The following is a 15,471-nucleotide window of genomic DNA, read 5'->3' as shown; positions in this document are numbered from 1 at the left end:
ATAGCTCATAAACATGATGTAATATTTATAGCAACTGAAATGACTTTTACAAAGCTATGCTAATAATTTTAGGAAAAACAATAATCTGGGGAGGGAGCAAGAAAAACACACACAGCAGGATTTCAGGGAGAAAGTTTATATATTTTAGCTACACACACTTACACAAAAAAGACTACAAGGAAATAAATACAGCAAACACTAATAGTAGTAATTTCTGTGTGATGATTTTCTCTTAATTTTTCAAAAATTTTTAAATTTTATACATACTCAAGATCTAATCAGAAAACAAGCTACTAAAAATTTAAAGGTAGCCCTGCTGGGCGTGGCTCAGAGGTTGAGCATCGACCTAGGATCCAGGCGATCAGGGTTCGATTCCCGGTCAGGGCACATGCCCGGGTTGCGGGCTCGATCCCCAGTCGGGGGCATGCTGGAGGCAGCCGATCAATGACTCTCTCATCATTGACGTTTCTCTCTCTCTCTCTCCCTCTCCTTTCCTCTCTCTGAAATCAATAAAGATATATTTTTAAAAAAATAAAAATTTAAAAAAATAAAAATTTAAAGGTAATAGAAAAACAACACACCAAGATAATCTGCCAATATGTACTCAAATAGCTTGAGAAATTTTTTAGTATTTTTTTAAATTTACAATGATAACATAACATACCATAGTATAAGAAAAATTGTAAGAATGAAACTCCCACAGAAGTTTTATAGAAAAAATGTATACTAAATCCCCCAATTAAAGACCCGTAAAGTAGTTTCAGTGCTTTCTAACCCACCTTCTCACAGCAGGGAATTAATCCCTCTGGGGGATGCAAACAAACTTCAAAGAGAAGATTATGCCCAGACACTAGTACTGTATAGCAAAAGGTTTATACCTAAGTTTGCTCAGAGATCAGAGATGCAAGTCCAAGAAACAAAGACTAATTTTAAGGCAGATTTCTTTGCAATCATAAAAATTTTTTTTAATTGCATTAAAAAATAGCAGGAAAGGCAAATACGATGTTTTATTAAAAATAATAAGGTTGTAGAAGTAGACAAAATATTACCTACAATTAAATGTTAAGTGACAGCTTATTCACTAGTAATAGCAACTAAGAAATCTTACAAATTCCCTAAGAAAATAAGCAGCACCATGAGTTCAATTTGTGTACCCAAATTTTACTTTCACAGTGTTTGGAAGGTATCCAGTTCAGTATCACGGGTCTTAGTGCAATGTCTAAGCAGAAGTGACAGATCACATGACTCTCCCATGGATTTCATGGAATGCTCTTTAGAGCACAGAGCACATGAGAGTTTACAATACACGCCTTCAATAGCACAAACATTAAAAGTTATTGATGGGGACAGGGGGCCTGTCTTTAAATTCCAGCATTTCTCATTGGCCTTTCTCACATGTGTCCTTTGTCCCTTTCATTGTGAGGTAATTTTTTAGGTATGATTTAGAAGTGTGTGATAATTTTATAAAAATATGTTTTAATTAGAGGAGTAGCATATCTTAGTAATTCAGCTTTACTTAGTTTCCCAATTTTAAAAAATCATGAGTAAGGAATCAAATTTAGAGCTTAACTTTCCTGGATATTAATCACCTAATAGAAAACTGAAGTCCTTGGCAGATTAAAGATCTAAATGAGAATGGCAAAACTACAGAATTCTTAGAAGAAAATATATCTGTAGGGTAGAAAATTACTGATAAATTTTACTATATTAAAGTCACTAAGTTTTGGTCAAAGGTACCATAAAGAGAGTGAAAGACAAACCACAGAGTGAAAGACAAATCAGAGTGGAGAAGATATCTGTAACGCATACAAGCAGATAATTAATATTCATAATATATAAATAATTTCTTATGAATCAATAAGGAAAAGGTAAAAAACTCGATTTAAAAAATGAGCAAGAGATCTGAATAGGCATTTTAAAAGAGAAACTGAATAAGCATATGAAAGGCGCTCAATCTCATCAGTCATCAGGAAAATGCAAATAAAAACAAGGATATGCTACTATACAACCATCAAGTTGGCAAAAAAAGTCTAATTGTACCAAGGACTGATGAAGTAGTACAGCACTGGACTACCAAATGCTGAAGGAAGTGTAGATGAACACAATCAATTCTGAAAAACAGGTTAGCATGACGCAGTCATCAAGTATGGAATCTATCCTATGGGAATATGTTTATGAGCACCAGGATTCACATATAAGGATCACAGCAGCACTGCTTGCAATAACCAAAAATTGTGATCAACTTCAAAAGTTTTTAACAGAATGGATAAATGGATTGTGATATAATCCTAGAGTGTATTACACAGCAATGAAAATGAATGACTATAGCCACACACAACATGGAGGATCCTTACGAACATCGTCTTGAATAAAAAGCAGCAAAACTATACATAAAATGTTTCTGTTTCTATAAAATTCAGAAACATGCTTTACTAAATTATACTTTTCAAGGAGGTATACTATGTAATAAAACTATAAAGAAAAACAAAGAAACAATTATCCTAAGAATCAGGATAGTAGTTACCTCTAGAGAAAGAATAAGAGGGACCTCTGGGGTGCTGGCCAAACCTGTCTCTAATATTTACAGATAAGAGTACAAATAGAGGCCCATATACCAATAAGGAAGCTTACAAACTATGAAATAAAATATGTTCTACCCTCCTATCATGACAAACATGCCTTTATCTGCCCAGAAGACCGAATTCATACTGAGAATTTTTGGATTCCTTAGAGTTCCATGTGAAAACCTGATGGTGCAGGGAAAACTGGCCACTGGGCCACTGCTCATAGCTCCTTTCTCTATCCCAAGGACCTCACACACAGCATGCAGTCCCCCCATTCACAAGTCCAAGCTCCATCCCATACTACTGCCCACAAACAGCCACCCTTAGGCCATCCCTTGGGCCTAGGGGTGTATACACCAACAGCTCAGTCTATCCTCAGAAAGGTGAACCCCAGGAAAAGACTCTTGCAGGCTCTGGAAATAAGCTCTGGGCATTTGGGCACAAAATTCTGAGATCCTATGTACTCATTGCATGGTCTAGGATGTAAGGGTTCAGGCTCCAAGTGGGCATGTCCCATAGGCCCCAAAGACTCCTCATCCCAGCCCGGCCGGGCGTGGCTCAGTGGTTGAGCGTCGACCTAGGATCCAGGCGATTGGGGTTCGATTCTGGGTTGCGGGCTCAAGGCAGCCGATCAATTACTCTCTCATCATTGATGTTTCTAGCTTTCCCTCTCCTTTCCTCTCTCTGAAATCAATAAAGATATATTTAAAAAAAAAAAAAAAGACTCCTTGCCCCATGGAAGTGGGCCAAAGCAGGTCCCTCTAAAGCATCGGGCCAGGGAAGGGATCCCTCCTACCAGGGAGAGAATTTCCTTAGAACTAAGCAACATTATATTTCTTAACCTGGACAGCAGTAACATGGGTACTCACTTTATAATTATTTGTGAAACTGTACATAAAAGTTTTATGTACTTTTCCAAAAATAATGGGACCAACATCACGTGCCTGCTGATATGATACACAAAATCATGTTCTAGATATACTCTTGCCAAAAATCCATAACCTAAATCTAATCATCAGGATATAATCAGATCCAATACATGGACCCTCTAAAAAACAAGCTAATTTCTTCAAAAGTATGTCATAAAAGGTAAAGAAAAGCCACAAAACTATTCCATACTGAAAGAAACTAAATAGATATGAAACTAAATAGAGTGCATGATCCTGAATTAGATTCTGGATCAAAGGGGAAATGCTATAAACGACCCTATTGGGACAATTGATTAAATTTAAATATGAACAAGTGACGTTATATCAATGTTAAATTAGTTATGTAGGAAAATGTCCTTATTCTTAGGAGATACATTCTGAAGAATTTAGGGGTGAAAGGTCACAATGTCTGCAACTTATTCTCAAGTGGGTCAGCAAAAATAATATGTATATGCATCTAGAGTGAAGCAAATATAGCCAAAATGTAACAAAAGATGAATCTAAGGAAAGGGTATATGCATTTGACTATCCTTGGAATGTTGATCTTTTAAATATTTTCAAAATAAAAAGGTTTTAAAAATATACTAAAGAGCCCGGCTGGGCGTGGCTCAGCGGTTGAGCATCAGCCTATGATCCGGACAATCAGGGTTCGATTCCCAGTCAGGGCACATGTCCAGGTTTCGGGCTCGACCCCAGCAGGGGGTGTGCAGGGGGCGGCCAATCAATGACTCATCATTGATGTTTCTCTCTCTCTCTCTCTCTCTCTCTCTCCCTTCCTCTCTCTGAAATCAATAAAGATATATTTAAAATACATATATATATATATACACATATATATATATATATATATGTATATATATATATACACACACACTAAAGAGTTAAACAAGAAAGGAGTTATCTGCAGAAAGGGAAGAGGAATCAAATCACTGGGGTATGAGGATAAGATAAAGACTTCATTTTGTTCATTCTTCCATCTTATTTGCACTTTTCCAATTTTGTTCATATTCCCCCAAAAATGTCACTTTAACTTTAGGGGGGAGGGAAGTCCTACATCATTGAAAGGGGAAACATTAGCAAATATAGAAATAAGAAAAATGTTTATCCTTAAATGTATCTCTCAAATCACAGCCATCATCAAATGGTTATACTCTGTAATGTCAGTCAATAGAAGTGCTGCTTCAGCCAACAGAAGTACATACACACCGAGTAACCCTTCCCAATCCAATGGTTTGCACAGTAAGAGGCATAATTTACCAAGGCTATTAACATTCTACTTCTGGAACAACCATACAGTTGTAACATGTATCACAGCCTTCGTTAGATAATCCAGAAAGTGGAGCACACACAGTTATCTCACTCTTGCTATTAGGAGAAATTCATTCATTTTAACAAACATTGGTGGTGATGTACAAAGCCCTGCAAATGATTTAAAAAGGTGTATATACCATGTCATTGTCCTCAAGAAGGCAACGCAGCAAAGTGAAAAGGACATGAACCAGACAGTTGCTATATGACCTTAGCAAGTTATTTAACCTCTGTGAGATTGTTTTCTCATAGGTATAATGGAGATGCCACCCAGCTATCTATAAGGGCTGTACTGTAAAGACTAACTATATATGTCAAACATGTAGGACAAGACAAACTCAATAAAAGGAGCTATTTTTATGAGCATTACAATCTAATAAAATAATGAAATAGAAAATATGCCCAAGGTTGTGTAGCCAATTAAGGGTATAAATACCATTGAAATCCTGATTATTCTAAGTTTCTAATCCAAATAAATGCATTGTCCCTAAACACCAAATAATATATGCAACTGTTAGTGTGTATGGACCAAGAGTTGCTCCCTAACACACCTTTGGCAAATGCATCACTCTCTCAGGCACCAAGAAAAAGAACACTGGGTCATAAGGTTATTTTTTTCTCACTAACCAAGAAGGGTTTCAGGTCAAGAAGTGATATACTCAGTCTGCACATGATCTTCTAACCGTATCTAAGACTCTGTCATCCAGGAATACATGCCCAATTAGTCCAAAAGCTAAAGCCAGAGGAGGTGCTTCCTTCAAATAATTTCCAACTTTCTTCTACTAGCAAACATAAAATTTACTAAATTAAACCCATTTCAAACATCTTCCAGTTTAGTTACGAAGATTTCCCTTATTATTATATTATATCCCTTCACATGTTTCATAAATGTATATAAATAATCCCTTCTTATTTTATAACCTAATTTTAAGCCTTCCTCATTAGCAAGGTGACAATATTTCCTACTAAATAGTTGACTTCCAGGCATCTGTGAAAGGCACAAACCAAAACCCAATTATTACAATAAAGCCATACTTTAAGCCTGTTATGGCAGTAACTCTTAATTTAAATTGTCCACTGTGCTTATGATGAGGTAGGCACAAATAAAAGGGAAAGGCACTTAAACATGCCTAAAGATAAATAACAGTTCAGAACATTCACATATTACCCCATGTGCATGGCTATCTTATACAATAAACAAAGATGGCATATCATAATTGAACATGCAAATACCTGAAAGAGTGCCACCTGTCCTGGGATAGGCCACTTCAACATACACTTCAAACGTGGTCTCTGGGTTTTGCCTATAAAAGAAACAGATCATGATTACTGACAAGGACTGAGGTAGCATGGTTACAGAACAAGTGGGCTGTGGTATAAAGCATACCTTGATTAAAATCATTAGCTCCACAACTTAATGGCTGTGGAACTTTGGACAAGTTACTCAACTCTGAGCCACGCCTCCTAATCTATAAAATGAAGATACTTATCCAGAAAAATTATTGTGAAACTTAACACACACACACACACACACACACATTGTCTGGGTACAATGTCTGGCCAATAATTGGCAAGCCATTATTACAATTTTACAAATGTTACATCTCCAATTTACACCGCTGGATCTCCAAAGTCACAGGTAGAATTCTGAGGAAACTCAAAGCAAGGCAACACCAGCACAAAGTAGCCTTCTCCCTCATATTCCAGGAAAAGCACTCATACGATGAAGTTAACTTGCTTATTCACAGGTTTTAAGACTGAAACAAGAGAAACAGTATCCTGTCTCACTGAGCTGTTATGAGACAGGATCTAATCTAAATATAAGACTGTTCCCACACAGGGGGCTTCACCTGTATTGGCAATTGCAAGTATATGAATGTTCACTATTATATCCTTTTACCTTTTTATGTCATAAATATTTCATAATACATTTTTAAAAGATCACAGCACTAACAGAATGTTAACAGTTAATTCCGAGTGATGAGAACATTGGGGTTATATTTCTTTGCATTTTCTCTTTTTCTTTGATTCTAAAACTACAATAAAAAGAAATTATTTCCAGATTGAATGAAAATCATTCAGCAGAAGAAAATGTTATACTTTCAAATGTCTATAACTGAATTATATTTTAAACCTGACAACAAAGCTCAGAGAAGAAACTTTCTGAACTTCCTAATCAGATCTAAGGTTTAATTTCAATCAAATAAATACTTTGAATTTACCCAGTAGATTCGTTTTCAAAATAACTATCTCATTTATCTCATTTCATTCTTACAATCCCAGGAGGTAGGTGCATCAGGCATTATCATCACTATACAGGTGAGGAACCTGAGGCAGAGTTCCTAAGTGACTTGTCCGTGGTCCCACAGCTACTTAGAAATGCTGCCAGAACCAGAATTCATACCTCCTGGCACTCAAATTCTGTTTCATTGATTCTAAAATGAACTTTTTCCCCCACAATTTTGCATTTCTTACAATCTATTGCATCTTACAATTCTACATGACAGCATTTTTTTCTTTCTTGATAATACATATAACAGTATATCTTATAAATAATAGCATCTTAGGTTCAATAAAATATGGTAATACTCCCTCTAGTTCCTTAGCAGTAGAAAGAAAAATGTGTGTTTTGTCAATCAGGAATCTAGTTATTTCTCTTGTGAAGGATTATTGAATAGAAACTTGGGTTTTTGCTTTAAATAAGTACCTGCAGCTGAAGAGTCGGCTGCTCTAAAATTCAAGGCACTAAATATACTTTTTCACATATAATTTAAAAATTAGACACTAAATCAGAGTATCTTACTTAAAAAACTGAATGAAACAAAGTGAACTGAAGTTTTAAGAGCCTTCAAAAAAATGTGCTCTATTTTCCCTGCCAGAGGGTACAAAAAGACCTACAAAGTCAGTATCCTCTGGCCACCAAACATTTGTGGAAAATACCATATGAAAACATCCTTTTCATTTACATGACCTCAAAGAACAGTGTCTGATGAAAGAAAGGAATGTTCTAAGGGTCATCTGAAGAACACCAGGAAGACTCCTTCTAAAACCTAAATAAATCTTAAGTCTATTCTGCAATAGGCTAAATCTCATATCACAATTTCATTCCTCTAGGTTAAGATAATGGTTTTCAAAATGTGTTTGTTCTACAGGACCCTAGGACTCCATACAGGTTCTTCAGAATTTTCAGTTTTTTACCCTAATTTCCATTTTCCTTTTTCCCCATTTAAAAAATTGCAATGACAAACATGAGCATGGAAAGGTGTTACATACCAAATTTTTAAACACTGGAGCTCCAACACATTGACTTGTGCCACTAAGGTAAGGTGACCGCGCAGACCTGCTATCTCTCTAAGTGAACACTGTCTACACTGCTGGCCTCTGTTCCTCCTCCTCTCCCTCTTTAACATACTTTATCCAGGCTTCTGAGCCCACCACACCACTGAAACAACTTGTCACCATCACCAATGACCTCCACGCTGCTAAGATGTGCTAAAATGGTCAATTCTCAGTGCTTGTATGACTCAACCTCTCAGCAGCATTTGACACAGTTAATTGACTTACCCTTCTTGAAACACTCTAGTCACTTGCCTTCCAGGATATGACTCTCTAGTAGCACTCTTCCTACCTTCCTGGCTGCTCCTTTGCCATAATTCCTTCTCAAGTAAGCTCTCCTACCCTGGAACTTAGTCCTGGACCTCTCCCTATCTACACTTAGTACTTAGATGGCCTCACTCAGTCTCAGGGCTTTAATTATGTAAATGCTGACAAGCACCAAGGTCATGTCCCCCGTCTTTTTCCTGGACTCCAGATTCTCACATCACCACCTGGAAACCTATGAAGCATTTCTAACTTAACAAATGCTGCTTTTCTTCCTCAAACCTGCATCTCTTGAAATCCACCAGTTATTCAGACCAAAAAACTTGACACCTCAGGTCCTTGAATCCTCTCTGTTTTACACGCCACAATTGTTCCTAAGCCACAATTGACCAATCAGCAAATTCTGTTGACTTGATCCTCAAAATATATCCAGAATCTCAATGCTTCTCAGCATCCCAAAGCTACCATCTTTGAAAGATCACCATCTCCTCACCTCTATTACTGCAGTACTCTCCTGACTGGGTCTCCTTGCTTCCTCCCTTGCCCTCCTATAGTCAGATTTCAACTCAGTGGCCAATAATCGTTTTATTCTAAAGGTCAAGTTATGTCAGTCCTCTGCGCCAAACCTCCCAAAAGCTTCCCATACCACTCAAAGTCTTAGTTCTGGAAATAGACAGTGGTGATGGTTATACAACAATATGAATGTATTTAATACCACTCAAATGTACTCTTAAAAGTGGTTATGATGAAAAATCTTGTTATATGTAATTTAAAAGAAAGTGAGGAGGAAAAAAGTCCTCACAGGGTCCTACATGATGTGGACCTTGCCTGTCTCTCCAACTTCATTTCATACCCCTCTCCCCTTGCTCACTGCATTCCAGCCACACTGGCCTTCTCTCTGCTCCTTAGACACATGAAACTCATGCCTATATTACAGCCCTTCACATTGATCTTCATATAGGTGGCCCTTCATGTAGCTGTCGTTCAAAACTTCACTTATACTTGACCTCCTCAGAAATGCCTTCCTGAACACTCTCTACCACCTAATTTTAATTCTCAATACCCTGGTTTCTCTTCAGATGGCAAAAATCTTTCCCCTTTTTTAGTTCTCCATATCACACCTATCACAATCTTGTTTACTGTCAGTCGCCCTCCTCTAAATGTAAACTGCAGGAGCCGGGACTTTGTCTATGATGCCCACTAGTGTTTCTCTCAACAGTGCATGGCACCCAGCCAGAATCCAATGAGCACTGAGGAGGGATAAAGACAGCACAAACTAGCCTTCCTGCAGCCTCAAAGATCTCAGTAAGTGACTGGAGTGATCACACACGTCTGTGATTCTCAAGTTTTAACATGTTAAAAGACTATTTCCAGCCCCACCTCCAGAATTCCTGGGGTAGGACCTGAGAATTAGCATGTCTAACAAGTGCCCAGGTAATACTTATGCTGCTGGACTAGTGATCACACTTTCAGAACCACTGGTCTAGTTAAATGGAAGTCTTCTTCCAAGAAACTCAGTACATACAACATAAAATAAACACAAGGTATACCTCAATAATCAATCGCCTCAACAATGCTTTTGCAGTACAATAGATTTCAAAGAAAAAGGCATTGTAGAAGCAATGAAGCTCACTCCTCTGCTGCTATCCAGTTACTGCCTCACTCCAATGAGTAATAACAAGACTACATTAAGTTCCTTACTCAGTTCAAACAGCTGCCAGAGTTCTACTAATGGAGCCAAAAATTATGACAGCCTCTTTCAGAAGCGAAAACGAAAAGCGAAAAGCTGAGCAAAACACTAAGAACAAGTTAAACTATAAGTTATAGTCATGTTCATCCATGATCACTTACATGTTGCCTTATGGGAGAAGTGGTGACTAAAGTTGTGACAAGTTATATAACATAGCAACAAATATACATAAGCTATTTTAAGGGCCAGTGAAGCCAATGCAGATGGAAGCATTTTCTGTTCCTCTGCAAATCAAAAAATAAATTTAAAAGTGTGTCCTCTAAACACAAATGGCCAAGTAACTCTTAATATTTTCATTAAGCCTGTAAATAATTAAGATATAACAATTTCCAGAGAATCTCTGGGACAACCCTGAGAATCATCTTCCATGACTCATCAAGATACTCAATATTTTTTAACTGCTTGACTAAAAGAACTGAAAATCCTTTTTCTGTCCTATTAACACTCACTGCTAATTCAGTACATATAATGATGCTGAGAATACAATATTCAGAGCCAATTTTCCAATACAGACCCAAGTTTTCCCAGAACCCAGAATGCTTCATGCTATATCTTAAGGTATTACCATGGAAATGCCCTGGTTCTGCCATGATATTGCACTATTAATTGCCTTATTCCTATACTGCCATGATCTGGAACCCTGCCCATCTGCATCTTTTGTTTGCCACCCACACTCACCTCCTGCAGTTCTGCACCCTAAGATCCAGCCAGAATGGGTTGTAGGCCTCTGAAAAGACCATGCTGATTCTCCAATAATAACATCACCATACTACTACCACTACCTACTGTTTCCTACATGCCAGGCATGATCCTAAGCACTTTAAACGCATTATTTCAGTTAATCTTCAACAATCGTATAGATATTAGCCCCAGTTCAGGAATAAGGACACAAACTCAGAGGATAAACTGGCCAAAATCAAAGCGAGAGAGTGGTAAAATTAGCATGGACCATTCAAAAACACTAATCACTTCACTATTCTACGTTTTTCAGCCGCTCTTCTGCAAGAAACAATCTTTCTAGTCTTTTGAATTTGACAAATTCATCCATCAAGCCTCAGCTCAGGCGTCTCCTCCTCTCTGGAAAGTCTTCTCAATCCCCCTCACTCACAGCCCAGACTGGGTTAAGTGCCCCTCCTTTACCCTCCCAGGCCACCCTGTGCTTCTGCACTCTAGCAGCTCTCACCAAGTCAACCCTGACGCAATCACAATTACCTGGGGAGCTTTTAAAAGTCCTGATGCCCAGGCCATACCCCAGAACAATTAAATCAGAATCTCCAGGCATCGGTGTTTTTTATAGCTCCCCAACTTATTCCAATGTGCAGCCAAGGTGGAGAACCACCAGTGTACCTCTGACTAAATATCTGTCTTCCCACTCAACTGGCAGCTCCCTGAGGGAACCACTGTCTTATAACCACAGTTCCACACCTGGCACAATAAATGTTTGATGAATGAGTTGTCCTCCAACATGTGACATGTAGTTTTCAGCTCCCATAACTGTTTCTCTCTCTCTGACAAGAGATAATTTGCTGAATACACACCATGGTTACTTTTTAAAGATGTTTTCCTTTGGAATCAAAGGTATGGCCTGGCCAGGCGTGGCTCAGCGGCTGAGCGTCGACCTAGGATCCAGGCGATCAGGGTTAGATTCCCGGTCAGGGCATATGCCCAGGTTGCAGGCTCAATCCCCAGTCGGGGGCCTGCAGGAGGCAGCCGATCAATGACTCTCTCATCATTGATGTTTCTCTCTCTCTCTCCCTCCCTCTCCTTTCCTCTCTCTGAAATCAATAAAGATATATATATTTTTTTTAAAAAAAAGCATGAATAAGTCACTCCTGCTGACATCAGCCTCAGCCCTTAAATATGGGAAAATGACACACAAACAGCTAAAATGCATTTGAAAGAAGGGAGGTCTGCGCAGTTCTTACTTCTGGGAGAAAGAAGCCTGAAAGTAAGCCAAGAGAGCATTTTTATTCAACACAGTACCTCTCTTCTGAACACAGTTCTCAGTGACTCACGGGAAGGGCCATGCTCAGTGCTCAGGGCCATGTTCTCAGAATGATTAAGTACACTCAGCTTCAAGTCAAGGAATGGACACAGGCTTTGACAATATTCAGGCAACAGGAAAGATTAATGGTTTGGGGGGGTGTTTGGGGTTTTTTTTAGAGCATCATGCTATTGATCACTCTGCTGGATCACCAGCTTTCAATTAGGATCTACCTTTCTTCAATAACAACATATTATGAGACTAGGAGAAAAATGTAATACTCTTCACAAAATGAATCTTTGCTGCATATGGTAACCATGTCATAATGCTAGGCCCTCATTCCCTTTATGTGTTCCTTATTAGACCTACAAACTGAAACACACAGTGTTAGGACCCCTGACTCATTTCACAGCAGTCAAATCTTCAAATCAGCTAGTATTCATCAAGCAAAATGGAATAGAGTAATGATTTGACTTCAGCACACTGTTTCTTTAATTACAAACTTATATGCTGAGGGGGCTAAGGTATAATATTTCAAAATCCACACCAATTGAACTGTCTTAAATTGACAACACAGTCAAAAGAAACTGTATATACTTCAGAACATGCTAGCAAACATCACCTAATAAACATTGATTCCTTTAAGCTAGACAAACAAGCAAAAAGGTAGTGTTAATATTTCCAACAAGTCTCCATTTGTTTCAGTGGACTCTGAAATTAAAGCCCTTTTCCAGGCTGAAAATTCTGTATCAAAGGGTGCTTTCTAACCCATAACAAGTTAACACCTCCATAGAAGAATGCAGTCATTGTTGAAACTTGTTAGAAAATGATTAACTTAGTTGTGTAATTATACAAACAAGTTGTTTCAAGATTTTACACTTTGCTTTTCATTTCTAATAATGCTCTCAGGATCAGATTAATAAAGATACACAGAGACTGCTGTGAGAGGAGTTACTAAGTTTTACCTTTTCATATATCCCTATGAAAGATCCTTATGCCACAATGAGCAAAGCAAGTTCACTGGAAAAAGTTTAGCTACATTCCAAGCAGAAAAACGGCCTGCACACCCCTCAGCAATGTACAGTACCCCATACAGTTTTAAGAAATCTCTACAGTGCTGAGCTACAGTGTAAAATCTAGACTCTTCAACCATATTAATAGCATTTGCAAATATCTATTTCAGTATCAATAAAGTTTGTCCTTAAAAAATACTTAAAAGCCTCCCCTTTCCTAACTTTCCCCCTTGCTCCTTTTCCTCTGGAAATTTAGCCCTAAATTGGGCAGGGCAAGGTAGATGTCCACACTGGCGGAGCCTGGGCAGGATGGGGAAACGTTCCCACAAAGGAGTAACCAGACAAGGGATGTGAGAGTGTGAGCAGGGTGGAATGTATCTGGCTGAGGGGTGGCCCGGCAACTCGATGTCAAATCCAAGTGACTGAGGAAGGGCCCATTCAGGGGAAGCAGCCTGGCATGGGGAGCCAGAGCTCAGGCAGGGTAAGAAGGGCGTTCACACACTGGGTGGCCAGGCCTGGGACGTTGAAACACAAGTGGGGTGAGAAGGGTGCCCCATGGAGGGACATGGGTGTCAGGGCCCAAGATGGAGAAAAGCATGTCCAAGTACAAGGACACCCTAGAGTGGGGTGTGGAAGCCCAAGCAGAGGTAAGGAGGGTGACCATATGGGATCAGGGGAGCTTATCCGGTATGATTGACAAAGTCAGAGTCCAAGCTGGGTGAGTGGGGCATCCACAAGGCAGTGGGGAGGGCAAAGGCATGTCAAACCACCAGCGTAGGCGCTGTGATCCTAGGAAAGCAAGGTCAAAGAGGAGAGCATCCAGCCACATGGGGCAGAAGATGAAGGGGCAGTGTGCCTGACCGGAGACCAAGACCGGTAAGGAGGGTCTACTTTCTCACAGTTGAAGTTAGCAGAAAATTAGAATAAATTCTCTGGAGTTGGATTTGAATTGGAGATTAGTATGAATTCAAGGTTTTCAATAAATATGTAAAGAAAAAGAATGTTAATGTAACCTGACTTTAACACACATGTTTCTTGGCTCTGTTTAATGGCAGGGCCTGGTAGCAATAACACCCCAACACCAATGAGCACAGTACCAGACTTTGGCTTCTAAATACAAGTCTCCTCTAAAAGGAACCAGGGCTGGGGCAGAGAAAGTAAAGATTAGCTTGAAACATCTTATTGTGCCATAAAGCAAAGGAGTGCCCAAAGAATAATGTCAAAAAGAACGACTTGAAAAGGCTCCCACTGGCCAAATCTGGGGTAATTTGAGCATCAAAATCAATAATGATATTAACAGATTATTAACCCTCCAAATAAAACAGGAAGCCATGAGTCCACATTGGTGAATAAATTGAAAATTTAATGAGAAATGGAGCCCAGTTTCAAAGTACCTTCCCACAAAACACTAGTAGCAAGAGGGGGAAAAGGTGGGAAGTTTGGCAAAACTGCCTTAATCAGGTCATCAAAGTGATCACTGTCAGTAATGAGACAAACTGCTGGAATGCAATGAGAAAAACACTGCAGCACGCCTGTAGTAGGCAGTTTGACAGACATGAGCAGAGTAAGGACAACGGGCTAGGGGTAAGCTAGGGACAAAGGGTCAGCAGGGTGGAAAGCCCCATGTATCTAGCAAAGGAAAATGTAGAGTGGGACCTCATCCCCAGGGTGACCTTTCGTCCCCTAGCTTATCACTGGTCATGTGGCTTGGATCCCTGGCCTTTCTTCCCTAGAGATAACATCTAGGCCTCAGTTGTATTCCAGCTCCAGGCCCAAAAAAGCAGCAAAACCAGAAAAGCAACACCAAGGCAGACCTCAAGATCAACTGCATTGAATAATGACTCCTGCCCTGGTACTGACCAATCAATGAGTGGAGAACTAGACCCTAAAGGGACACTCCTGGAAAGCTGATATTATATTTAAATCTTCCCCTGGGAACTCCCCTAAAATCTCCACCCTTAAAACCCCTAGGACTAGCACCCAGTGAGCTCTCCCTCCCAAGAGTACCCCTGTGCCTTTCCCTCCCTCTCCCCCACCCCCCAAGCCCCCTGATGAGTCACCTTTACCTCCCTCACTTCTAAGCTCCAAGGGCCCTTCCTTTACCTCTGTAACTTGTTTCCTAAGCCAATTTCTTCTACCTCTGTGATTTTCCAAATAAATGTTCTCTTATAGTTTGAGTCTTGGCTCTGAATTCTTTCCTAGCCAACCTCAAGTACCAAGGTTGCTGAACCCAGCTGTGGTCTGATCCCACCAGTCTAACACCTGGTACCGTTCTCGCCACCCACAACACTCCCATGATATTCCTGCCAAAATGTTAAACCTG

General features: G+C 39.4%; 1 protein-coding gene across 6 annotated transcripts in view; it reads right to left on the bottom strand.

Moving 5' to 3' along the window:
* The window catches only part of DENND1A (DENN domain containing 1A), a 405,631-nt gene that overhangs the window by 372,305 nt on the left and 17,855 nt on the right, over positions 1-15,471 (bottom strand). For 4 of the 6 annotated variants that reach the window (XM_081150732.1, XM_081150734.1, XM_081150736.1 and 1 more), the window contains exon 2: positions 6,035-6,105. In XM_081150732.1, the coding sequence (XP_081006858.1) occupies positions 6,035-6,105 (71 nt within the window). Of the gene's footprint in view, positions 1-6,034; positions 6,106-8,074; positions 8,226-15,471 lie in introns of those variants that run through there. The other 2 variants (XM_081150738.1, XM_081150733.1) reach the window with 1 other exon arrangement.

The sequence above is a fragment of the Miniopterus schreibersii genome (genome assembly GCF_964146895.1).
Source record: "Miniopterus schreibersii genome assembly, chromosome: 11".
In the NCBI taxonomy this organism is placed as follows: Eukaryota; Metazoa; Chordata; class Mammalia; order Chiroptera; family Miniopteridae; genus Miniopterus; species Miniopterus schreibersii.
This window is presented reverse-complemented; position numbering and strand designations above follow the sequence as displayed.